At 49.9% G+C, this 25,096-nt stretch overlaps 1 protein-coding gene across 1 annotated transcript in view; it reads left to right on the top strand.

The window, feature by feature from the left end:
* Positions 1–23,420, top strand: part of CCNJL (cyclin J like) — a 52,688-nt gene extending 29,268 nt beyond the window's left edge. Inside the window, exons 3-5 of the mRNA XM_065875254.1 lie at positions 19,196–19,498; positions 21,329–21,488; positions 22,997–23,420. Of these exons, the coding sequence (XP_065731326.1) occupies positions 19,196–19,498; positions 21,329–21,488; positions 22,997–23,420 (887 nt within the window). The remainder of the gene's footprint in view (positions 1–19,195; positions 19,499–21,328; positions 21,489–22,996) is intronic.
* The last annotated feature ends 1,676 nt before the right edge of the window (positions 23,421–25,096 follow it).

Genomic DNA, 25,096 nt, shown 5'->3' with positions numbered 1-25,096 from the left:
CTGTGGCTTTGTCTGTCCCTGGCATGCTGCTACAGACCCTCCAGCACAATCACCCAGGTCCAGACACGTGGCTTTAGAGTTTTCAGAATTCTGCCTTGTTTTCCACCCTGGCACCTGCCACCTGCTGTTATCTTAATCCCTTTGGCTGCTCTGGGTTTACAGCCTCCTGACTTGTGATTTTCTCTACCTTGAGCCAACTGGATTTCCCATGTTATACAGGGTAGCCTGTCTTGCTGGGAGTCCAGCCTGCTCACTACTTCAAAGTCTCAAATCAGCACGCAGCTCTGTTTTGTCTTGGGAGGAGCTGGGGGGTTTGTCCCCGCTGCAGCGGCCCTCGAGGAGTCTGCGGCCCTCGAGGAGTCTGCACCGTGGCCTCTGGCCTGCTGCCGTCTGTGATCTGTGGGTTGCCTCGAGGGCCCTGGGGGCAGGGGACTCGGATTTCCATGGGTTCACCGAGGCTCCCAGCATCTGTCTGGGGAGCTGGGATGAGAGGTGCGCACTGGGGACTCCTTTGTGCCTGCTGCCGTGGCAGAGGGAGGGGGCCTTTCAGAGGGAGAGGCAGAGGCCCTCACCCACATGTCTGAGGACAGCAGCCAGCCTTGGGCAGCAGGAACGGATTTTTCAGGACACCTGCCATATGCTCAGAGGCCCCAGGAAAGAAAAGTTTCCATGACAGCCTGAAATCCTATTCATTCCTCCCTCCCCTCTCGCCAGGCCGACTGTCAGCCACAAGGGGGTTCACCTTGCCTCAGGAAGTTCTGGGTTCTGCTAATTTTGTTGCAAATAATTAATTCCCAGATAAGAAGGGGGATAGTCCTTCTTGCCCCCATCTGTCCATTCTTAGGTTTTTAAAGCTGCTTCCAGGTAAGGGCCTTTGCATAGGTGGAGCCCTCTCACCTACACATAGCCCCTTCTGCCCCCATAAAACAGGAGCCAGTCAAGGACGCATGTCTCCAAGCCTGGGGAAGGGGGCAGAAAAGCAAGAGCTTGTGGGTTGTTCCTTGGGGGACCACTGGCAAAGCCACCCTTTGCCTTTCTAGGACCAAGTTAACTTCATTTCCTACCTTGACAGAGGAGAGAATTCTAGTATAAATATAATCTAGATATAAATATACCATAAATAGGGAAGAGCCACTCTCTTCTTTAGTCTTTCATCTCACACAGCACCCCTCCCCAACTGTCTTTTGCTTGTTGGTGTTTAACTAAAAGGACAATTTGACAACACAGAAACCCCACCACTTGCAGGTGAGTTGGCTTTCACAGTGCCACGTAATAATCGTCGTCCCGGCGGGGGCAGCTTCATTGCTCACTGGTCCCCTTCTATGCGCCCAGCCCCGTGCCACGCACTTTACACACACATCACTTGGAAGCCTCACGACCAGCCTGTGTGATTGTGCTGTCATCTGACCATTCTGTAGGCTCAGAGAGGCCCAAGGTCACACAGTTTGGAACTTTGCTTTATTTTTTTTCAATTGAGGTAGAAGTCATATCACAACATAGACTCTACCATTTTAACCACTGTAGAGTGTATAGTTCCATGACATTTAGTACATTAACGCTGTTGTGCAGACATCACCTCTCTCTAGATCCAGAACATGTTCATCACCCCAAAAGGAGCCCATGTATCCATTAGGCAGTAACTCCCCATTCCTTCCCACCCCTGGCCCCTGGCAACCACCAGTCTGTTCTGTGTCTGTATAGAGTTGACTGTTATGGGTATTTCATATGAAAAGGAGTCATACAACACGTGACCTTTTATGTCTGGTTTCTTTCACGTTCTGTTTTCAGGGTTCATCCGTGTTGTAGCATGTATCAGTATTTCATTCCTTGTTACGGCTAGATAATCTCTGTTGTATGGATAGACCACGTTTGTTTTTATCCGTTCCTCTGTTGATGGACATTTGGGTTGTTTTCACGTTTTGGCTATTAGGATTAGTGCTGCTGTGAATACTCGGGCACCAGTTTGTTTGAACATCTATTTTCAATTCTTTTGCGTAGCAACCTAGGAGTGGAATTGCTGGTCATATATGGTCATTCTATGTTGAACTTTTTAAGGAAACTTGGAGTTTTACTTTTGCCTGGTTGTCACTGCTCGGAGATGACTGGGTGCTGAGTTCTTAGCTTCAGGGCATGGACCAGCCTGAGGAAGGAGAGAGGGAGGGAAAGAAAACCGGAAAGACAAGAGGCATGCTTGCTATGCTATGTTATGCTATGTAGCGTGGCCTTAAATGTGATGATACAAAAAGTATGAAATACATTTTTATTGTTAGAAACATACAAAAGATACAGAAGGACTTACTGTAAAAAAATTGTTTCCCCCCAAATCCATAGTCCCATTCCCAAAGTTTGGGGTGTATCCTTCCAGTTCTAGATGTACTTACGTATTTTCAGAATTTGGAAAACAAACCTATTTTCATTTCCGGGGGTGAGAGGAGGGAATGAATCATAGATTAACAGCCGTATAAACCGCCCGTAAAGGGACTTCCCTGGTGGTCTGGTGGTTAAGACTCCTTGCTTCCAATGCAGGGGGCACGGGTTCGATCCCTGGTCGGGGAACTAAGATCCCACATGCCACGTGGTGTGGCCAAAAAAAACCCCAAAAACTGCCCTTAAACAAAATTGCCAGATTCCCTCCCTTCCTCCTTTTTCTATTCTTTTTTTTTTTTTTTTTTTTTTTTTTTTTTTTTTTTTTTTTATTATGCGTTACGTGGGCCTCTCACTGCTGTGGCCTCTCCCGCTGCGGAGGACAGGCTCCGGACGCGCAGGCTCAGCGGCCATGGCCCACGGGCCCAGCCGCTCCGCGGCACGCGGGATCCTCCCAGACCGGGGCACGAACCCGCGTCCCCCGCATCGGCAGGCGGACTCTCAACCACTGCGCCACCAGGGAAGCCCTATTCTTTTTTTTCCTTTCTAATCCCAATTCCGTCATACTTTCTCTTTACAGACTTCTGTTTTCTTTCATTGTGACTTCCAGACCCCCACCCCACTCCCTGGGAAAGCAAGGTTTCTTTTTTTTTTACCCCGGTACGCAGACCTCTCACTGTTGTGGCCTCTCCCGGATTGTGGCCTCTCCCGTTGCGGAGCACAGGCTCCGGATGCGCAGGCTCAGCGGCCATGGCTCACGTGCCCAGCTGCTCCGCGGCATGTGGCATCTTCCCAGACCGGGGCATGAACCCGTGTCCCCTGCATCGGCAGGTGGACTCTCAACCACTGCGCCACCAGGGAAGCCCCTAAACAAGGTTTCTTAGTGCTGAGTTGTTGGTGAGCCCTGTCCTGCTCCTGGCTTCTGGCTTGTGAAAAGCTGTGAAAGCTCAGGGAGACAAGTCCATCTGTTTCTTGGGATAAAGTTCTGACTTCCATATTTTTGTAGGTGAGCCTGAGTCCAATGCTGGCCTTCATCTCAGCCCTCATCCTCCTCCCCAGGAGAGGGAAACATCAAGCAGGAGGGTGGTCCCACGGCCTCTGCAAGGGAAGGACCCCTCTCTGCACATGGGTCCTCCTGTAGGGCAGGGTCCCGTAGCCCGGCGTGAGTCTGTCATGCTCTGCTGTGCTTACCTGCAGAAAGGCCCATCTCCCTCCTGTAGAGTTTTAAAATTAGAAATGGTGTGTTCACTTGTAAATGAGATTCAAAGAATAAAATTAAAAATCTGTTACCCATCTCATTCTCCAGAGATAACTTCTGGCAACAGTCCCTTACCTCTTTTTCCAAAATGGGTCGAGTGTATTTTCTAGAAATGTTCTGTGCATATACAAACATACAGTCAGCCCTCATGAGGCCAAGATTCCATACTTGTGAATTCGCCTACTCACTAAAATTTATTTGTAACCCCAGAATCAATACTCCCGGAACTTTTCGGGTCATTCGTGGACACGTGCCGAGCAGCAGAAGATGTGAATCGCCTGGCGTGCGTGTTCCCAGCTGAGGTCGAACAAGGCAGCGCTGTGCCTTCTCAGCTCTCATACTAATAACAGGTGTCCTTTTTTTGCTGTTTAGTGCCATGTTTTCTCATTTTTCTGCTTGTTGGTGTTTTTGCTGCGTAAAACGGGCCCTAACCAGCGTGCTGAATTGCAGTGTCGTGTTCCTACGTTTGGGAAGGCTGTGGTGTGTGTACCTTAGGAGAAAAATGTGTGTGTTAGGTAAGCTTTGCTCAGGTATAAGGTGTAAGTGCTGTTGGCTGTGAATTCAGTGGTCATGAGTCAACAATACAGTAAACAGAAATACACAAAAAAGGTTATGTGTTGATCGGTTGTGATCAGAGGCTCAAAGGGACCTAACCCTGTATCTTCCCCTAGGAGCGTGGTTCTGTATTCACCACATCAGTGTGCACAGTGAATAATCAGAATCCATTACATTTGCACAAGTGGATTAATACCAAAGGTGTTTTCTTCATGGTACCTTAGGGAACATCTTTCCTGTCTGTATGGATTTACCTTACTCTTTTTACTGACTGCAGAGTTCTCCATATTATAAACACTGACATTTATAGAATGATTCCCTGTCGATGGATATTTACATTGCCATCTTTTTCTTTCTTTGTTTTTACTGCTTTAAACAACATGACAACCGCTGTCCTTTCCTCTGCATCTTTGCACACTGAGGTATGTCTGTGGGATTGCTTTGGTCAGAGGTGTGTGCATTTAAGATTTTGGTGGGTAGCACTGAATTGCCTTGCAGAGGTTTTGACCAACAGCTGAGCAGATCCCTTTTTTCTTAAATTGAACTTAATGTGTGGGAGCCTTTGGAAGCATGTGCTTCTCCACGAGAGCAACACACCATCAGAAGAGGAGCGTTGTCCCTCCCCCATCCTGGCCCCTCATCACTGCCCACTTTGAGCTTCTGTCTATGCTCCCAGCAGAGAGTACATTTGCATCCTGCCTTTCTGCCTTGTCCTGTCCAGGGTGTCCAGGTGAGAAATGAGTTCCCAGACCAACTGCTTTTAAGGCTCCTTAAGCCAGAAATCAGTAGCCTCATTTCTTAGGTCAGGTACCAAAAAAGGCACTGCCTCTGGGTCTCGGGAGATTCTAGGAGAGGCCTGTCTTTCTCCTAGGAAAGTGCCTCACTCCCCCTCTCTCATCCCTGCATCCCTCCCCTCCCCTCCCCTCCCCTCCCCCTGCTTTGATGACTGAGAAGCAGCTTCTTTGACAGCAAAGTGGGGGGAAGCAGTCCTAATCCCTCCTGGATTTCCCTTCTGGACAAGGATGAAGGAAGGCACCCCAGCTCCCCCCAAAGCTAGGAATGCTTGGGACCCCTCTGGGGCACTAATTGTAGGCAGCAGATGCAAAGGGAGCAATTTTTCCAGGTGGCCTTGTTCAGGGGTGTACTTCAGACAAAGCCTAAGATTTATTTATAGGATTAAACCCAAATCTGTGAGGAAATGTGGCTGCCCCCGTGCAGGAAATAATTTAACACTCCCTGCCTCTCATGCAAGAGTGGCCAGCACTCAGTTTCCTCCCTGCCATGGTTTCACATTTCAGAAACCAGGATAGGTCTTACCTTTGATGTGTGCGCTTCATATGACCATAGTTTATTATTTCCTCCAAAAAGCTGCTGCAACATCAGTGGTACCTCTTCTAATCGGTGACATTTTGGCAGTGGCCGCACAGCATGGGCGGACTGAAAACAGTGGTCTGTCACGTGAGGGCCACGCTGAGCAGATCCGGGCTCGGGGCTCCAGTGTTACGGCGCAGTGAGTGAGGACACGGTGATTTTCCATTTCCTGTTCCCATCTCTGCAGACTGGCAGGCTTAGAACTATTTGGGGGGAGGGATTTTGTGTGACGTGCCGGTTGGATAGCTGGCTGGGCTGGAAATTCAGAAATCACACCATTTGCCTTAGCAATTCTAATGCCCAGACCTGTTTGGCCAAGGCCTGGGGTTTTTTGAGAGGAGGGGGAATCTTGAGCTGCACGGGTTCATTAATCATGCAGTGTTCAGGGGCCCTTGACCCTGCATGGGTAAACCAGTCAAAAAACATTTATTCCACCTCTGCGATACGCCAGGTGCTGTGTTCAGCCCCGGGGAGATGCGGGTAAACAGTAGGGGTGCCTACAGGCCCTTTTGTTGACGATGGTTCATTCCACGCACATGTACCTACTATGCACTGAGCCTGGGAGACTGTAGGGCACAAAGCAGATCAAGTCCCCGTCCTAAAGAAGCAGACTTCAAGCCAAGCATGACCAGCAGGTCTCTGGGCACCTGCCTGGAACAAGCCAGTTGCCCTTCTGAGAAAATCCAAGTGTCCTTACTGTTAGGAGAACAGCCCGGCTCACACGAAGACCCAGACATTGACGTTGGGCAGCCTGTCCACTCCTCACGCTGTCTGCAGTTTGGCTGCTGGGAGCTAGGCATTCATCTTTATTTTCTTTTTATTTGCAGTAGCCTTGAACCCTCTCTGTAGTGAATACTCGTGTCTTGTAGTACCTTCTCCGCTCTTATGGCCAGAATTGCATTATACGTATTCTCCTGCTGCTGCTGAAGTCTGAGAGGGCAGAGCTCAGAGTTCTTCATTAGGCACCCGTTCCCCACGCCCAGAGACTGTCTTCCTGATTAGAGCCCCTCCTTGCCTTGCCTAGGAGACTCGGACTCCACGTGGTGGGTGTTCACTCCCCTGGTCACAGCACCCTGCCCTCCACGGGACACCCACCGCCTGGTCAGCATTGGTCTCGATCGTACCAGCAAGGCACCTTTCAGTTGATTTTAAAACCCCTTCCAAATAAATAACTAATAAGAACCTGCTGTGTAGCACAGGGAACTCCATTCAATACTCTGTGATGGCCTATATGGGAAAAGAATCTAAAAAAAAAAAAAGAAGAAGAGTGGATATGTGGATATGTATAACTGATTCACTTTGCTGTACACCTGAAACTAATACAACATTGTAAATCAACTATATGGTGGTGCAGTGGTTAAGGGTCTGCCTGCTAATGTAGGGGACACGGGTTCGAGCCCTGGTCCGGGAAGACCCCCACATGCCGTGGAGCAACTAAGCCCACGAGCCACAACTGGTGAGCCTGCGCTCTAGAGACCGCGAGCCACAGCTACTGAAGCCCGCGTGCCTAGAGCCCGTGCTCCACAACAAAAGAAGCCACCTCAATGAGAAGCCCGCGCACCGCAACGAAGAGTAGCCCCCGCTTGCCGCAGCTAGAGAAAGCCCGCGCACAGCAATGAAGACCCAACACAGCCAAAAATAAATAAGTAAATAAATGAAATAAATTTATTTTTAAAAAATAAAAAAATGAAGATCACTGTCCTCTAAACAAAAGCCCCTTCCAGGCCCAAAGGAAATATGCCAGCCTGTCCCCTCTCTGGGTGGTGAGATGAGATTATTTTCATGTTAGGAGTGGATTTTCAAGATGGTCTTCAAGGAGCATGCCTTGCCTTTCCCTATGTCCTAGTCCTGGACTAGGGCAGATCCACATTCGGGAACCTTCTCTGGCAGTTACTTTGCCGGTTGTGGCTTCTAGGGGCCCATCTTCTGAGAAGTTGAAACTGCTTTTCCTCAGCAGGAGACTGGTATTTGTCCCTTGTAGAAAATTAGAAAATAGAAAAAAATATAAAGAATAAAATAAAAACTACTTGCAAACTCACTGCATTTTTTTCTATAATCAGAATTTGCGGGTGGAGGGCAGATCCTGGCCTCAGGGATCACGGAATGGTTAATATTTATTGTTTCTGTGCCAGGCAGTGTTTTGAATTCTTTGTGTGGGTTTGCTCATTTAATCCTCAGAACAATCCTGTGAAGTAGGCACTGTTATTTTCCTCAGTTGACAGAGGATGCAACCGAGGCCCAGTAGTTGGGTAACTTGCCCATGGGCACACAGCTAGGATGGGGACCCAGGTGGCCATCACCGCCCCCCAACCCTGCCCCCCGAGTCCTTGCTCTCAGCTGCTACACAACAGCAGCACTTGTCCCACAGCAGATCACTTTCTTATTTATTTATTTTTAAATTTAATTTTGGCTGCATTGGGTCTTCGTTGCTGTGCGTGGGCTTTTCTCTAGTTGCAGCGAGCGGGTGCTACTCTTCGTTGCAGTGCGCGGGCTTCTCATTGCGGTGGCTTCTCCTGGTGTGGAGCACGGGCTCTAGGCACGTGGGCTTCAGTAGTTGTGGCTCGTGGACTCTAGAGCGCAGGCTCAGTAGTTGTGGCACACGGGCTTAGCTGCTTCACGGCATGTGGGATCTTCCCGGACCAGGGCTCAGACCCGTGTCCCCTGCATTGGCAGGCGGATTCTTAACCGCTGTGCCACCAGGGAGGTCCCAGATCACTTTCTTCCTTGGCTCTAGCAAGAAGACTCAAACCAGCAGATGAAGAGGTTGCTGGGAGATGCCTGGCTCCTCTGCTTTCCGAGGCTGCAGAGTGCGTTTTAGCTGACCTGGATGAAAACTTCGGCCCTAAGGACGGTGTTTCACGTCTGGAAGTGACTCCCCTTCTAACCTTGAGAGAGGGGGCCAAGATTGCTGCACTCCTCCCCTCCCCCTCCCCTTCCCTCCCCCTTCCCCTCCCCCTCCCCTTCCCCCTTCTCCTCTTCCTCTTTCTCCTCCCTTCTCCAAGCAGAGGGGTTGGAACAACAAAGGATCCAGGACCCCTCCATCCATGCCTTCAGCACCACAGCCTAGAAGAGCTCTCTCTCAGCTCTTCCTGCAGCCCGGCAGCCTGGTCAGGCCCAGTCCAGGGCAGCCCCTGGTGAGCCAGGAGTGGGTATTCTGCAAAGCAGTGACCCTCATTACAGGGGAGAACTCTGTGATGTAATCCAGGCCCCAGATGCCAGCCGTGTACATGACAAGGGGCCACATCCCATGGCCTCTTACAGTCAATGATATTATTTGGGTCCCTTGTAAAGAGGAGCACAAAGGAGCCTGGACGTTGCTGGGGCCACCGTGTGAAGTCATGCCACCAGTTGCTCCATCCTGAGACGGGGAAGTCCTCACAGCCAGAAGGGAAGCCAGTGTCTGACCCAGCTGGCCGAATGCCACCTCTGACCTCGGAGACATTTTTACAGTTTCCTCCTGGAGAAAACCACCACCTGCAACCTCATCTCCGATCCAGAGTTGGACTCAGGAACTGAGTCAGCCTGTCAGAAATGTGTTTCCATTCATTCGTGCATTCAGTATTTATTGAGCTCTGCTCCGTGCGGGAGACTGGAGATGCAGCCTTGCTGTGAGGAGGGGAAAGAGGGAGACCCTGTAAGGCAGGGTACGTGTGTGTGGAAGGAATCTTCAGTGACAGGGACTGTGGACATTCCTTAAGGATGTCTTTGTGTCCTGAGGAAGGAAGGGAGCTCAACCAGGGAAGGTGGCCGAGCTTCACCTTCATGCTGGGTCTCCCTGACCCCCAGGTCTGGCTGAGATTACAGGCTTGTTTCTGCAGGACGTTTCCTAACCTCCAGGTCTCTGGAGGGGCTGGAGCTCTTGGACGCAGCATGTCTGCAGCAGGATAGCGTGGGGGAGACACATCCTCCCCGCTTCCCACCGCTATGGTCTTCACATCTACCTCCCTTCCCTGAAAACCACCACCGAAGCACTGTCTTAAAGCTGGAGGGTTTTCTTGCTCTGTCCCTGGCTTTCTCTCTCTCCCACCTCAAATCCTGTTCACAAATTAAGCTGTTATTGCACCTGTGACTGTGACTGCACGGTTGGTCCTGAAGCGAGCAGAGGTTTATAAAGCAGCTCACGTTCCAATGTTTGTTGAGCGCCGGGCCCTGTTCTGAGCACACCGAGCCCTTGTGTCATCCTCACCACCATTCTGTCTCCTTCTGTTTCTCCCATTGCACCAGCCCCAGAGGTTGAGACTTGCCCCAGACCACACAGCCAGTGAGTGGCTGAGCCTCTGGAGAACCCAGGGTGACCCTCGGCACCGTACTTGCTCTGCCTCTCCGTGCTGCATCGCAAAGTCAAACAGCCTCTCGGAGGGTGCTGTCCCCAGAGTAGTTTCCTAGCTTCTCCATCAGATTGCTCAAAATCTGTCTCCCCTGGTTCCTCGGAAAGACACTTGTCTGCTGGACATATGGGCATGGCCCTTTGGGGACAAGTAGGAAGCAAGCTTCTGGCCTCAATAACTACAAAAAGCCAAAGAGCTTTTTTTTAAAAAAAAAAATTGAAGTATCGTTGATTTACAGTGTTGTGTTCATTACTGCTTTACAGCAAAGTGAATCAGTTATACATATATATATATACATTCTTTTTTAAATATTTTCTTTTCCATCATGGTTTATCACAGGATATTGAATATAGTTCTCTGTGCTATACTGTAGGACTTTGTTGTTTATCCATCCTATATATAAAAGGTTATATCTGCTAACCCCACTTCCCACTCCATCCCTCCCCCACCTCCCTCCCCCTTGGCAATCACCAGTCTGTTCTCTATGTTAGTGATTCTGTTTCTGTTTCATAGTTAAGTTCATTTGTGTCTTATTTTAGATTCCACATATAAGTGATATCGTATGGTATTTGTCCTCTTTCTGACTTACTTCACTTAGCATGATAATCTCTAGGTCCATCCATGTAGCTGCAAACAGCATTATTTCAGTCTTTTTTATGGTTGAGTAGTATTCCATTGTGTATATGTACTATATCTTCTTTATCCATTCATCTGTCGATGGACATTTCTGTTGCTTCCATGTCTTGGCTATTGTAAGTAGTGCTGCAATGAACATTGAGGTGCATGTATCCTTTTGGACCATGTTTTTCTCTGGATATATGCCCAGGAGTGGAATGGTAGCTCTATTTTTAGTTTTCTGAGGAACCTCCATATTGTTTTCCACAGTGGCTGCACCAACTTACATTCCCACCAACAGTGTAGGAGGGTTCCCTTTTCTCCACACCCTCTAGGGGAGGCTGTTCTTTATTACAGAAAGCATCCCTGTTGGAGATGTACTCTTCAACGTCAGTTCTGCCATTGGAAATAAAAACTGAGTCTTGTTGATCATACAGATCTTTAGTGGAAAGGCTCTGGAATAAATAGGAGGATTGATGAAGATGAGTATTTGTAGAGAACATGGTGGTTAGATGGGGAGGCTGCAGCTTACCTGACACCCACATCCATGGGAATTCCTGCACCCAGGTAGGTAAACTCACTATGGAGACTTTCTGGAATTGCAGGGATCTTCGTGATTGTATCTGAGATTTCCTGCTTGTGGTATAGAAAGCTCTGGACTTTGGAGCCATTTATGTATTTGTTTAAAAAAAACCTGTTAAGTATTGAATTTGTGCTGGCTGCTGTGCTAGGTGAAGGGGATCTATAATGTTCTACAAGACAGATGTGGTCCCCATGCTCATGGAATAAGTAGCCAGCCAGACTTTTCATTTTGCTCTCGCCCTTCACAGCTGGGTGATTGGGACAACTCACTTAACCTTTCTGAGCTTCTGATTCCATGTGGAAAACACTCCCAGCCCCTGGGGTTGTTCCCAGAATGCACTGAATTCACTTGTCAAGGGCATAACAAGCGTGGTCCATGGAGGCTGCCCCTCCCTCAGGACTGCCTGTATTGCTCGATGCCTGCTGTGCTGTGCGTGGAGCCTGAGATGCAGAGGGGAACCAAGTGTGAAACTCCCTGCCCTCCGGGGCTCACATCCTAGTGTGTGGATTCCCTGCTTCTTGTTAACCAGCTGGGACACCTGGGAAACTCCCACCCCTGCGGGGAAGACCCATCCGAGAAAGGCCTTGGACCCCACACTGCCCTTGGCCTCCCTCTCTGTGAACCTTGGAACCACCAGCAGGAGGGTGGAATTCAAGGTCACAATCCAGGGGAAGGAAGCTGGGGCCACTCTGGCGTCCTCTCTGGGGGTCCCTCACAGCCCAGCCGGTGGAATTGGTGGAGCTGGGGGAGCCTTTGGTTGGACTTATTTCCACCCCTTTTTCAGAGCCTGTAAGAAAATGTCTGTAGCGTCGGCTGCCAACTCTAGTTCATCTCTACCCAACTAACAGGACTTTAGAAGAAAGATCAGAGGTCCGGGGTGCAAGGAGTAAATAACAATGTTCAGTAAATAATAGCAGCATCTGCTACCATTTATGGAGCGCTTCCTATGCCCTGGGTCCTGTGCCAGTCACGTACCTACTGTCTCCTTGAGCCCTCCTGACCACCCTTTGGGCTGTGGGTTTCCAAGTGATTGCCCAAAGTCATACAGGTCATAACAGCAGTAAGGATGGAGAACTAGAACTGGAGCCTGAACTCAAAGTCCTTGGAGGGAAAAGGGGAGCATTCTTGCCTGTTTCCAGTCAGGACCTCCCCCAGAATCCGGGTTCACCCTGGTTAACAGGATATGCTCAGCCCTTATTAAATATCCTCAGGACTAGCTGTAAATAAAGCTGGCCGGTTCTGCCCCACCTAATGGCCACTGCTCTCCCCTTTGATGAAGGAAGGATCTGAAGAAGGAAGAATTAGTATCAGAAAGATCTCCACTCAGCCTGGCCCAGCCTGGGGACTAAAGGGCCCAGTGCTTTCTCTCCCAAGTACTGGTGAAAAGCCCTTTCCACCAGGGCTTTCTCTTTCCTCTTGGGTCCTCAGCTCCTCTACCGCCCAGCTCTTTTCTACAGTCAGCTCAGAAGATGTCAGGTCCACCTGGAGGGGCAGGCAGCCACTGGGGTGGCTCTTTACCCTCTGACCTGCCTCCCTCCCTTCCCTTTATCATCAGCAGCATACAGAGTAGGGCTGGGAGCTGCGGGAAGCGGGAGGGTAGCCATGGGGTCTCAATTCCTCATCAAATTTTGTTTCTCTTTCTTAGATGAAGGGTGGGGGGAGGACTTCAAATAGGAGAGAGGCCTTTCTTCAGAAAGGGCAGTTTTGACTGCTTTTAAAGGCATTGTACTTCTTTAGCAAAGAAGAATAGTTTTAATAGCTATTGCATTAAAACCTGGTTCTCTTTAGCCGGGGAACTTTGGCCTCATGTCTGAGCCTAGGTTTACCTCCTGAATGGGCAGCAGGTAATCCTGAATGAGTCTATAAATGGGCATCTTGCCAGGCATGAAGGACTGTTGGGGGGATTAACTGGGACCTGTCTAGTAGAGAGTGGGCAGCACTAGGCCTGGGCTTGAGAAACGGGCAACACTGGCTCCCATTCTGTGCTGTTTATGTTTTTGTTTAAGAATTTTTCTAAAGTCAGTGTAAATGTGGATGAGTGTTAGAGTCGCATAATGCATTCATGGGGCTTCATTATAACATTTTCTCTATTTTTTGGGTATTTAAAAATTTTTCCAAAATAAAGAGTTTGGTTTTTGTTTTGTTTTGTTTTTTAAGCAATTAAAAATACTGCTTCTCTTGACCCTACTTCAGAAAAGTCAGGAATCTGTTTGGTCTGTTTTAAGGCTTGATTGTCAGGACAGTAGGTAGAAGAAGAAAGAGCCAGTCTTTAGTCAATTCATAGAGACAGAAAGTAGAAAGGTGGTTATCAGGGGTTGGTGGAGGGAAACAGGGAGCTGTTTAATGGGTATAGAGTTTCCGTTTCGCAAGATGGAAAGAGTTCTGGAGATTGGCTACACAACAGTGTGGATGTACTTAATGCTACTGAACAGTACAGTTAAAAACGGTTAAAATGGTACATTTTCTGTTATGTGCATTTTAATATAATTTCTTTAAATGCCATTTAAAAAAAGAGAGAGGAAAAAAAAAAAAAAGCCAGTGTGTGAGTGTCACTCCTGAGGCTTGCTGGCTTACAGTGTCTGGCCGCTGTGGCCTAGTCTGTGGTTAAGAGTTTAGATCACTTGGTGGCCTCACGGTCATCAGTCCACTAACTAACTCTATGACCTGCCAAGTGTGGCTCAGGCTCTCTTTGCACCAGCCCCTGGGAGCATGGGAGCAATCAGTCAGCTGGTGTGCAGAGCATCCTCAGAGGTGTTGTTTGTATGTTTCACCACTGCCACCAACACTAGGGGCTCGCGTGCATGTGGCTGGCCTCCCAGATTCAGGGTGAGTGCTCTGATAGGCTTAGGATTTTTTTTCTTAACCTTAGTGTGTTGACAGTGCTCCCAGTGTTCAAATTTGGGACAGTGTGAATATCCAAAAAGAAAAATGTAGATGAAATGGTAGAATTGTTAAAAATTCTTTTTTTCAACCCCAATGTAATAATTTATTCAGGAAGGGATCCTCCATGGATGCGAAACCGTTGAGTTAAAGGCTGTTGGGAAACAGGATATTCACTTATTCTTGAGGTGTCACCTCACAGATGACTTATTAATTTCACAGGAGAATGGTACCTTTAACATGGAGAGATCTGATGTCAGCACCTTAACCAAGCGATCAAATGTAGCATCGCTATTGCTGGGACAAACTGATGTTGTTTAATTCCTGATGTGATCTGTTAAGAGGGACAAAACGTCACCTCTGTAGTTTTCTTGCTCAAACCGTTTGATCATGAGGAAACAATCAGGGAATCCAGAATATGGGACATTGTACGACTGGCCTGGATTCATCCAAAGAGTCCATGTCATGAAAAACAAACAAAGAATGGGACCAAAGGGATGTAACAGACACCATGTGTAGCCTTTTGGATCTGGATCAAAAAAACAAAGGTTATAAAGGCATTTTGGGGACCCTTGGGGAAAGTCAAATATGGATTGAATGTTAGAAAATGTTAACTCCATTAATGCAGATGTTCTTGCAATTGCTAGTAACATTATGATTAGGTCGGAAAATGACCTCAGGGATGGATGCTGAAATATCCAGGGGTGGCATGTCATGCCTGCAACTTAATTAAAAAATGGTCCAGTAAAACCAATATTTATATACCACACACACACACACACACACACACACACACACACACGGCAGTTGTGTGGCTCCATGTCAGCTGTTGGTGAATCTGGGGAAGGGTCATCGGGGTTCATTGTTCAGTTCTTTCTTCTTTCCTGTGGATTTGAAACTTTTCCAAACAAAAAGTACATCAAACAAGTTGAAGACAGTCTGTGGCTCTTGTCTGACTTGCAAAGACTCGGACTAGTGTACCCCACCCCTCCTGGGGGACCTGCCTAAAGACTCCCAGGCATCTGCTGTCTGTGCCATTTGTCAATAGGGAGCAAACAGCTGAGTGGCGGTGCTCGGTGGTGGCGGGCTGGGGACAAAGGGCTGCCCGGCTCACGGTCATGGGAGGAGGGGAGGAAACGTCTGCCGGGCACGTGCAACACCAGGAAACTCATAAAATCTTTGCTGGCTGTGAAATGTGTTGTTCGCTAAGAGCAGGGGCTGTAAGGTCACTCCTAGGTGTGGAGCTGAGTGCTTGCGTGAGCTTTTTCTCTGAGCCTCTGGGGCTCCGAACAGAACCTACCTGGGAGGATCTGTTGTGTGTCCAGCGCAAAGCCTGGTTCCCAGCCCCAGCATGGGAGCTCTGTCCATTTCTGTGTGCTGGGTACTTCTTACAGCACTTTGCATCCTGCATAGCTATGCTTTCTCCGTGTGGGGCGGATTCCTAGAGAAGAAATGAACAACCTGTGGAGTTTAGTGCTATTAGGTCCAGGGTCAACCTGTCGAGGATTCAGACCCAGCTCTGCCCTGCTCTGCAGTGCGGTGGGTCCCCATGTAGCCTCCCCAGTGTGGGGAGCAGAGAGAGCAGATGAATCAGATTCCTCAGTAATCCACGGCCCCTTCCATTTGAGGGTGATCCCTTTGGGGCCTGGTGGCTGCGGAAAAGGCAGAACTCTGAAAGGTTTGAAAAGCACTGAGGGCAGGGAGAAATTAATCTGATTGAGCACATCTGCCATCGGAATAGATTGCTGGCTGCCAGCAAGACCGTGGAAGGGTCTTGGTGCCACCGCTGGCACAATGCAATAGCGATGCTACATTTGCTCGCTTGGTTAAGGTGCTGACACCAGATCTCTCCATTTTAAAGGTCCCAGATGCAAAGGTTTCTGCCAGAGCGGTGACCTTCACCGTGCCACCCTCTGCTCTGGGAAGAAAAGAGCTCTAGCTATCGAGTGCCTGCGAACAGCATTGGCTCAGGTCAGCCCAAGGTTCAGGGAAACCTTGACAATTGTGCAAGAAAAATATTATTTTCTTTCTTTTTAATTTGCATAAAGAATAAGTGAATTGTTGGAGAAAAAAAGAGCAGACACAGATAATCAGAGAGCATCGGAGAACAATTCAAATGGCCTACAATTCAGCTATCCAGAGAGAACCATTCATTCTCTCAACAAATAGGCATTGGGCATCTACTGTGTGCCGGGGACTGTGCTGGCACCTCGGGGCACACCTTCGAATACGTGGGACGTGGTTCCTATCTTTCTGGGGCTCACACTTGTTAATGACCTATTAATGGTCAGGTGCTGGCCACTGATACTGCTATTTGAGATGAAACAATCTGAGTGTGAGAAGTGCATTGATGACACCCAGCGGCCTCTGAACTGAGCTCTGGAGGACACATGATAAGGGGGTGAGGGGATGAGCACGCCCGCTGGAGGAGGGGCCAGATTCCAAGTGTGGCTGGATCTAGTGCTTGGGGACAGTGAGGGGCCCTGAGGCTGCGGAAGGCAGCAAGGCCTGGTCAGCAGGGTCCCCCCTACCCAGGATTTCAGCGTTCAGCGTTGGGAAAGGGGCAGCACTGTCCTTACCTTTTCCTGCCTGAGTTGCCCTGGTACAAGGCAAGGGAGTAAGGTGTGTGCTCCGCCGGCGGGGCCGCGGATGGGGCTCTGGAAGGAGATGAGTCTGGGTTGCTTTGCCGTAAGCCGCTTCGGAACCGGTCAGCATCGTCTCTGCTCCTCCGTGGCAAGCACTAGAGCTTCACGTCACCATCTCTGCCCACCCAGTGGGCTGTTGCCTGGCTCCCAGAGAAGAAGGATGCAGGCTTCCCAGAGTCAGTGTTTCATTTCTCAGTGACGTCTTTTGAGGCCTTCATGAGGAATGTGTTGTATCTGCTGCAAGGCCGCCTGCCTGAAGTGGTTACTTCCTTATCTCTCAGCGAGCCTGAGCGTCTGCTGAGAACTGGGTCAGGGGGAGCTGGCAGTTGAGCACAGGTGTGTGGATGATTTGTTGGCTGTTCCCTTCATCGGCACACATGTGTGCTCGGAGCTCAACTTGGTTGCCCACTGCCTCTTCCGACACCTGCTCCCGCAGCTGTTCTGCAGCCAGTGAGGTTAGGCTTGGAGGCCAAGGTGACCAGACCGAGGCCACCACCATCCGATGTGGGCATCGGGCAGCACGTGGGGACCATGGTCAGGGAAGGTTTCCAGGGGGCAGTGGCTTCGAGGTGAAGGACGGGGTGAGCTTGGCGGAGTGAAGAGGGGATGGGGAAGGGTGCTCTGCGCAGAGGGGCTGTGCGGACAAAGGCTCGTAGGTGCCAGGTGCGTGGTTCCCCCGAGTGAGGGTTCCCCCGAGTGAAGGTGTGGTGTCTGCACGCCCCCTGCCTGCAGAGCCCTCCACAGCAGAGGCTGCCACTAGGGCCTTCCACAACTGATGACTGCCAGGGGGACATTGCTATGGAAGTCCTCGATTCCTTGACCCTTGAGTGGGATAACCCCAGGCTTGTGTTTTATTTCTGTTTGTTTGTATCTAGCGTCATGCGGATTTATTTCCTGCAGATTATTTCCAGGACCTTCCAGTATGAGGTCATTGTTCTTTCAGTACTTCCCGAGCTGTGTGACATGTCTGTCTGTAGGGTTTCGCATCTTTTTGCCACTGTGCATTGATATGAATGTATTCCAGTTGTCTGTTCCTGCAAAGCAAATCACGCCAAAACTAAGTGATTTAAAACAACAACGATGTGGGTTGCTTGGTGGTTTCTGTGCTGGTATTACCTGGACTCCTTCGTACAGTTGCTGGAGGATCCGCTGGCCTGGAAGGTCCAGGGTGGCCTCATTCACGTGTGTGAGAGTCGGTGCTGGCTGGGCTGTTGCCTGGGCATCTTGGTTCTCCTCCTTGTGGCCTCTTCACCTCCAACAGGCTAGACTTGATTCCTTGCACAGAGGTCTGGGAATGGCACTCCAGGCGGGGCAAAGGCAGAAGATGCAAGACCTCTTAAAGCCTCGCTTTGGGAGTTACATGACACCACTTTTTTTGTTTTCCAGTTTTATTGAGATACAGTTGGCAGACTGCATTAGTTTAAGGTGTACAGTGGTTTGATATATGCATATATTGTGAAATGATCACCACCATAAGTTAACATCCATAATCTCACATAGTTAGACTCTTTTTTCTTGCAATGAGAACTTTTCAAATCCACTCTTTTAGGAACTTTCAAATGTGCAGTACGGTTAAGTGTAGTCAGTATGCCTGACGTTGCATCCCCAGGACTAATTTATAACTGGACGTTTGTCCTTTCTGACTATCTTCACATCCCCCACCCCCTCCGGCAACCACCAATCTGCTCTCTGTATCTGAGTTTGTTTTTTTAAGATTCCACATGTAAGAGATATCATAACAGTATTTGTCTTTCTCTGACTCTCTCATTATTCACTTAACATAATGCCCTCAAGGTCCATCCATGTTGTCCCAAATGGCAGGATTTCCTTCTTTTTAGGGCTGAATAATATCCCATTGTATTATAAATACCATATTTTCTTTATCCATTCATCTGAAAGGGGACACTTAGGTTGTCTTGGCTGTTGTGAATAATGCTGCAGTGAGCATAGGGGTGCAGAAACCTCTTCAAGATCAAGTGCCCTTTTGGCTTTTGTCCCTTTCCTGTCTTCTCCTACTTACAGATCTTTCCTAGGCTCACATCCCAAGCAAACTGTGTGTGGGGGAATCCAAACTAAAGAACCCATTGACAGTGTTTAAACTCAGTGTTGAAGATACTGGGGAGCCACTGAAGGACTTTTCCACGTCTGGAGGGACAGGACCAGATTTGCAAGGTCACCGTGACAATGGCCGCCTGACCAGTCCTGAGGCTGAATTAGTGAGGACCAGATGGGAGGGCCACCTTACTCCCCAGGCCCTTGCTGCTGTTGCTAACTGCTGTTGATCACCTTCTGTGATCCTCATTGCTGGTCTGAACATTTGGTGTGAGGTTTCCCATTGACTCTGACAAAATCTTTAGGATGTATAAGTTCCATTTTACATGTGAGAGAACTGAGGCACAGAGAGGGTGAGACACCTTTCCATGACCACACAGCACAGCTGGAAGTGATGGCCTGGGGATTCGAGCCCAGGTGTGACAGATCTGGAATGTGTGCCTTTGGGCTTGCTCTTCTCCCTGCCAGCACCGTTCAGGTACTTTAAGGTGGGCTTTTACAGCAAGTGTTGTAAAAGTCCCAGTAACCTCTGCTTCTCCCTCAGGTAAGTTCGAGGATAGGGAAGACCACGTCCCCAAGCTGGAACAGATAAACAGCACGAGGATCCTGAGCAGCCAGAACTTCTCGCTTACCAAGAAGGAGCTGTTGAGCACAGAGCTGCTGCTGCTGGAGGCCTTCGGCTGGAACCTCTGCCTGCCCACGCCTGCCCACTTCCTCGACTACTACCTCCTGGCCTCCGTCAGCCAGAAGGACCACCACTGCCACAGCTGGCCCACCACCTGCCCCCGCAAGACCAAAGAGTGCCTCAAGGAGTACGCCCACTACTTCCTAGAGGTCACCCTGCAAGGTGGGGCTGATGTCAGGGCCTGTCCGCCCTTCCCCCCCACCACATGGGGGCCGGGGTCAGGGGCCCTGAGAGACCTGCGCCAGGGAGTCCTTGCTGATGGGGGCCCATCCACCCAAATCACCAGATCACTCCACTTGGCAGGGATCAGCAGGGAAGGAGCAACGATTCAACCATGTGTTAGCAGTAACGTGTAAAAGAGAAGTAGCAGCTTGTATGCAGGCAGCTGGTAGCCTATTTACTGATCACCTGGTAGTTTTTGTTTTGTTTGTTTTTTTAGCGGTACGCGGGCCTCTCACCGTTGCGGCCTCTCCCGTTGCGGAGCACAGGCTCCGGACACGCAGGCTCAGCGACCATGGCTTACGGGCCCAGCCGCTCCGCGGCATGTGGGATCTTCCCGGACCGGAGTCCGCCTGCATTGGCAGGCGGACTCTCAACCACTGCGCCACCAGGGAAGCCCTGGTAGTTTTTTATACACTAATCTGGAACACAATGCAAATCCACAAGTAGGTCACTCCGGAAGAGCTGTCATTATACAGGTAGGGTGGGAGAGAGGATTATGTTTACATCTGCTTTAGCAATAAACTTTTGCCCTGCTTGGGGACTTTTATTTGAAGTATCTAAAGATCTAGGTATTAAGTACAACACTAGGTCAGAAATACTGTTGATACAACCACCTGATAACCCACTGCAAACCAAATATCAATAATATCAGTAACAACATCAACAATTGTGATATCAAGCATTAAATGAGCACTTACCATGTACCAGGCACCTTATTTTAGTGCTCTGCATGCATTGTCTCGTTTGAACCTCACAACGACTTCACATGAAAATCATTTGTGCTATTCTCATTTTACGAATCAGTTTCCTTAGTTGTTACTCAAGACGTGAAGTAACTTACTCAAGACGTGAAGTAACTTACCCAAGGCCATTGCTGGAATTTGAACCTGGGGAGTCTGACTCTGTGTCTGTAACCGTACCACCCTGCCTAATTCATACTTTAACAGGCAAATGTTGAAATCATTGAAAGTCATAAACAGTTTAAGACAGCATAATAATGCGCTGATAACTGACTGTTCTTCATGAGAATTGTGGGAATTTCAACGGTTTGCCTTTGCACATAAGTAGTCCCAGCTTTGCCATGTTGCCAGATATCAAAGTAGGACGTTAAGATTTCTCAGATCATTTTCCAGTGTGTACATGTACCAAAACATCACGCTGTACACTGTAAATATGTACAGGTTTTATTTGTCAATTATACATCAGTAAAGCTGGGGTGGTGGTGGGGAGGATTCCCCAGTAAACATAAGTCAAGTTCCAATTTTAGTTAAGAATATCAAACACTTACAGGCATTCATTCATTCTTTAGTTCTTTCAACAGATTGTTAGTGAGTGCCTACTGAGGGCCAGGCTTTGTTACTAAGTAGCCTTCAGTCATAACCTCAAAAAGAAGCCTTTGAAACAGTGTGTCGGTCACCCCTAACAGCCAAAGGAAGGAACAGGTGTTTGGCAGTTCTGCTTGTAGCCCATCAGCAAGCCCACTGCAGCCCCTAGAAGCCAGGGATGGTATTTTGAAAACTGCTGCTCTAGGCTGACATAAGAAATCCCAGACTGATAGAGCCAAGGTGTTTTAAGATTCAAGAATGGAAATTCATGCTGTTTTAATTTTTCATCGTGTGTGTGTGTGTGTGTGTGTGTGTGTGTGTGTGTGTGTGTTTGCGGGAGCAGTGAACAACCTTGGACCTGATCATTTGTCTACCAGGGAGCACAAGGCAGGACTCCAGGACCAGGCTTTCTGATGCTGACTCTTTCTCTGTGATTCTCTTTCAGATCATATTTTCTACAAATTCCAGCCTTCTGTGGTGGCCGCAGCCTGCGTCGGGGCCTCTAGGATTTGCCTTCAGCTTTCTCCCTACTGGACCAGAGACCTGCAGAGGATCTCAAACTACTCCCTGGAACATCTCAGCACATGCATCGAAATCCTGCTGGTGTAAGTTCCCCTCCTGATCCTTTGTGTTTCGGAAATACCGAAGTTCCACTTGCTCATAAGACCCACTTCAGGCAATTTCCTGGAGGCTTATGGTGGGTTGATGGCTCACGGAAAGTGGGCCGTGGTGACTCCTGACAGAATTGGGATTCGGGGAGTTGGTCCCTCCTATTTTGAGTAGCTTTGGGTTTGCAATTTGTAGGTCAAGAGTGTAGCCGCAGAAGGGCTCTGTGCACATCTTTCTGAGTGTCTTGGGCTCTTTGACCCAGTGTATCAGTCAGTCTTCTGGGTGATTATATTGAGACACTCTCATTATGAGCTGCTTTTCTCAGACGTGGCCACAAAGCTGACTCTTAGCCAGCTAAGCCCAGGGTGGCTTCATGTAAGAGGCCACAGCCTCCTTGCAAGGGTCCTTGGGAATCTTGAGGAGGAAGTGTTCATTGTTTCAGAGAGGATGCTTAAAGGCATCATAGACAGAACACCCTGAAACTGATATTGGAAGCAAAAGAGCTCAGTAGTGACTGCAGGGAGGAGGGCAGAGAGGACAGAAAGCCCTCGCCTGGCTGCACCTGGTCTCTCTTCCACCCAACGGCTGGTGGCATCTCCGGGATGCTGGCCCCGCTGACCACGGGGCCAGCCCCTGAAGAGCCACCTCTCAGCCTCCTGGTGCAGCTGCCTTTGTCCCATTCCTCTGGAATCAGTCCTGTGCCCTAGCCCTTATTTTAGAATCTTTGCCTTCTAGTGGGTGCCCAAAGCTGGAGAACACGGTCTAGCCTGAGTGAGGATGGGTGCCCCTGGATACTGAGCCACCAGCCCTGCCTCTTCCCCAAGGCTGTCCCTCTGGGGTAGCCCCCTGCTCAGACCTGCTGCAGCCTCCACTTGTTCCTTTCTTACCGAAGCCTCTAATTGATTTGTTTTCCCAAAAAGATTTACTATGGGAAGCTTTTTTTTTTTTTGAGATGGCAAAAGACCTGTTCCATCCCCCTTTTCAGATGGAGACACTTAGGTCCCTGGGGGCAATCTGCTTGAAATCTGCTAGCTTAGCTGGGGATGGAGCTGGCTGGAAGTGCCGTGAAGGCAGAGGTTGTGCTCACCTAAGCAAAGGGAGCTCTGCTGTCTTAGGGCAGGCGCTGTGCCCAGTGTGGGGATGCAGCGATGAGCAAAAGCAGATGGGTCGAAGCTCGAACTCTGCACGAGGGACCAGGTAGTGACCGGAAATTATCATCTGCGGTGTTGACTGCCAAGGTGGGGCAGTGCAGGGGGCTGCAGGGACAGCTAGGCTAGTCTTGAGGGGTCAGAAGAGGGTTTTTGTAGGAAGCAGATCCAAGCTGAGATCTGAGGCCTGAGTTTAGTCAGAGAACAGCTGAGGCAGTGCTTCAGGCAGTGAGCCCAGGCTGGGAGAGGCCCAGCAGTCACAACACATGGGTCTCCTGGCATCCCCCTCAGCAAGGCAGGTGTCTGGTGCTGGAGCCTCTGACCTCCCAAGTCTCACCCAAGTCCTTTCCTTTCAGAGCTTATGACAACATCCTCAAGGATGCCGTCGCGGTCAAGAGCCAGGCCCTGGCGATGGTGCCCGGCACACCCCCAGCTCCCACCCAGGTGCTGTTCCAGCCACCCGCCTACCCCGGCCTCAGCCAGCCGACAGCGATGGCCCTGGCCCAGTTCCAGACCCCTGTGCAGGACCTGTGCGTGGCCTATCGGGACTCGCTGCAGGCCCACCACTCGGGGACCCTGCTCTCAGGGGGCAGCGGCTCATCCCTCCATGCCCTGTACCCCACCCTCCAGCCCCTGGACGTGTGTCCCGTGCCGCTGCCCACGTCCCTCAGCATGCACATGGCTATTGCAGCTGAGCCCAGACACTGCCTCGCCGCCACCTACGGGAGCAGCTACTTCAGCGGGAGCCACGCGTTCCCTGCGGGCTGTTTCGACAGATAGGGCACCTTTAGCCACGCAGGGAGGCCTTGGAGATCTGGGCAGAGGAAGAGGATGCTGACGAAGGGAGCTCAGCCCAGTGAGGCGCCTGGGAGGCGCCTGTCCCCGCAGAGCCTCAGGACCCTTGAACGGAGAGGGTGCATGCTCTTTTTAAATAAAACTGACCTGGGGCAAAACAGGCAGTGACATACCTCACCCAAGAGCATTGCTCTGGAAAACGTCTTCCACGTGTGGCTGGGATGCAAGGGGATGGCTCGGTGGCCGGCCCCCGGAGAGGGGCCCAGCGGGTCGAGAAAGACCTGGGAAGAGGCCAGGAGACTGGGGACTGGATGCAGACCAGCAGTTGATGAGCACGTCCAGGTTTTAGCATCAAAGACTCCTTTATTCTTTGCCGATGGCAGCTACACCACTGAAAAGGGGGCAGCCTGATGTGTCTCCAGACCCCCGGTAGATGCTATCTGGGGTGCTTTTCTTCCCCTGGCTCCATCCACAGGGGCCTGTGTGTGTGTTCGTGCCCGAGCGTCTGTCTGCCTTCCGAGGCACAGTGGGCAGCTGTCTTGTTGCTTTGTTATGGAACCTAAAACCCTCTTCAGCCTTTTAGATATTTCACATGCTGCTGCTTCCCGAAGTGACCTAGCTTTCTGTTCAGTAAGATGTCTTGTTTACATGCTGTATCAGGGATTTTGTGATACTTGAAAAGTCCTTAGGAGAAAGATGATGGTGATTGCCACACTGCCTGTCCCACGCAAGGGCTGTAGATTTTTAACCCGGCTTGGGGCAGACCTGTGGTTAACCACAGAGCGCCCTTTGCAAAAGCGTATAGTTGGGGAGAACCACTTTCCAGGCTCTCGGTTCTGGAAGATTCCACGTCTTGGATGCTCTGTTCACCTGTAGAACTTCGATAACCACCCAGAGGAGGAAGCTTGTTGAAAAGTAGACAAAGATTTCAACCCAGCAATACTCACGTCCTTCCACCGCATGCATCTCCTGCTTGAGGCTAAACCCAGCCTCAGCCTCAAGTTTGGCTCAGAGCAGAGGCTCATAATGTGGGATTGTATGCTTGATGCCAACTGGCTTTGGGGATTTGGGGGTGTGCAGGGTCTGTTACACGACTGACAGCCAGTGACGGGATGGATCAGAAGCCAGTATTTGGGTCTCTGCAGTGAGAGGGCTCTCAGGAAGACTCTTGGAAGCATGTGCAATATGTTTTTATTCTGACTCACGGCTTGTGCTCAGCGTGTTTTATGTTTTGGTTGGTTTAGGGTCAGAGGTCCCATTATTCACCCCCTAGGACTGGGAGGTGCAGAGAACCACGAAGGCGGTTTTTGGTTGGGTTTTTTTTTTTTTTTTGAGAAGAACCCATCTTAGTTTTCTTGACTTGGTTGCCGGTCCAGGAGACTGGCAGGGGGCCTGCCAGGAGTCGGATCTGAAGGCGGTTTTCAGAGCAGATGGGAGCCTCAGCGTGGAAGCTGAGTAAGGAAGAGCCTGGACGTGGGCGGTGCGGGGCCGCTTTGTAACACTAGCATAGGAAAGTGCACATTCATTTGTTGTTTTCTCTTTTTCTTTTGCCAGCCTCCTTCCATTTATGTGCAACTGGTTTGGATTCCAAGTTATTGTGTTTGTCTTTTCTGGGGCTGGGCGCTTGGGAGGGTCCGTCCATCCGTGTCGTCGTCACCCCC

This window comes from Phocoena phocoena, chromosome 3 (assembly GCF_963924675.1).
Source record: "Phocoena phocoena chromosome 3, mPhoPho1.1, whole genome shotgun sequence".
In the NCBI taxonomy this organism is placed as follows: Eukaryota; Metazoa; Chordata; class Mammalia; order Artiodactyla; family Phocoenidae; genus Phocoena; species Phocoena phocoena.
This window is presented reverse-complemented; position numbering and strand designations above follow the sequence as displayed.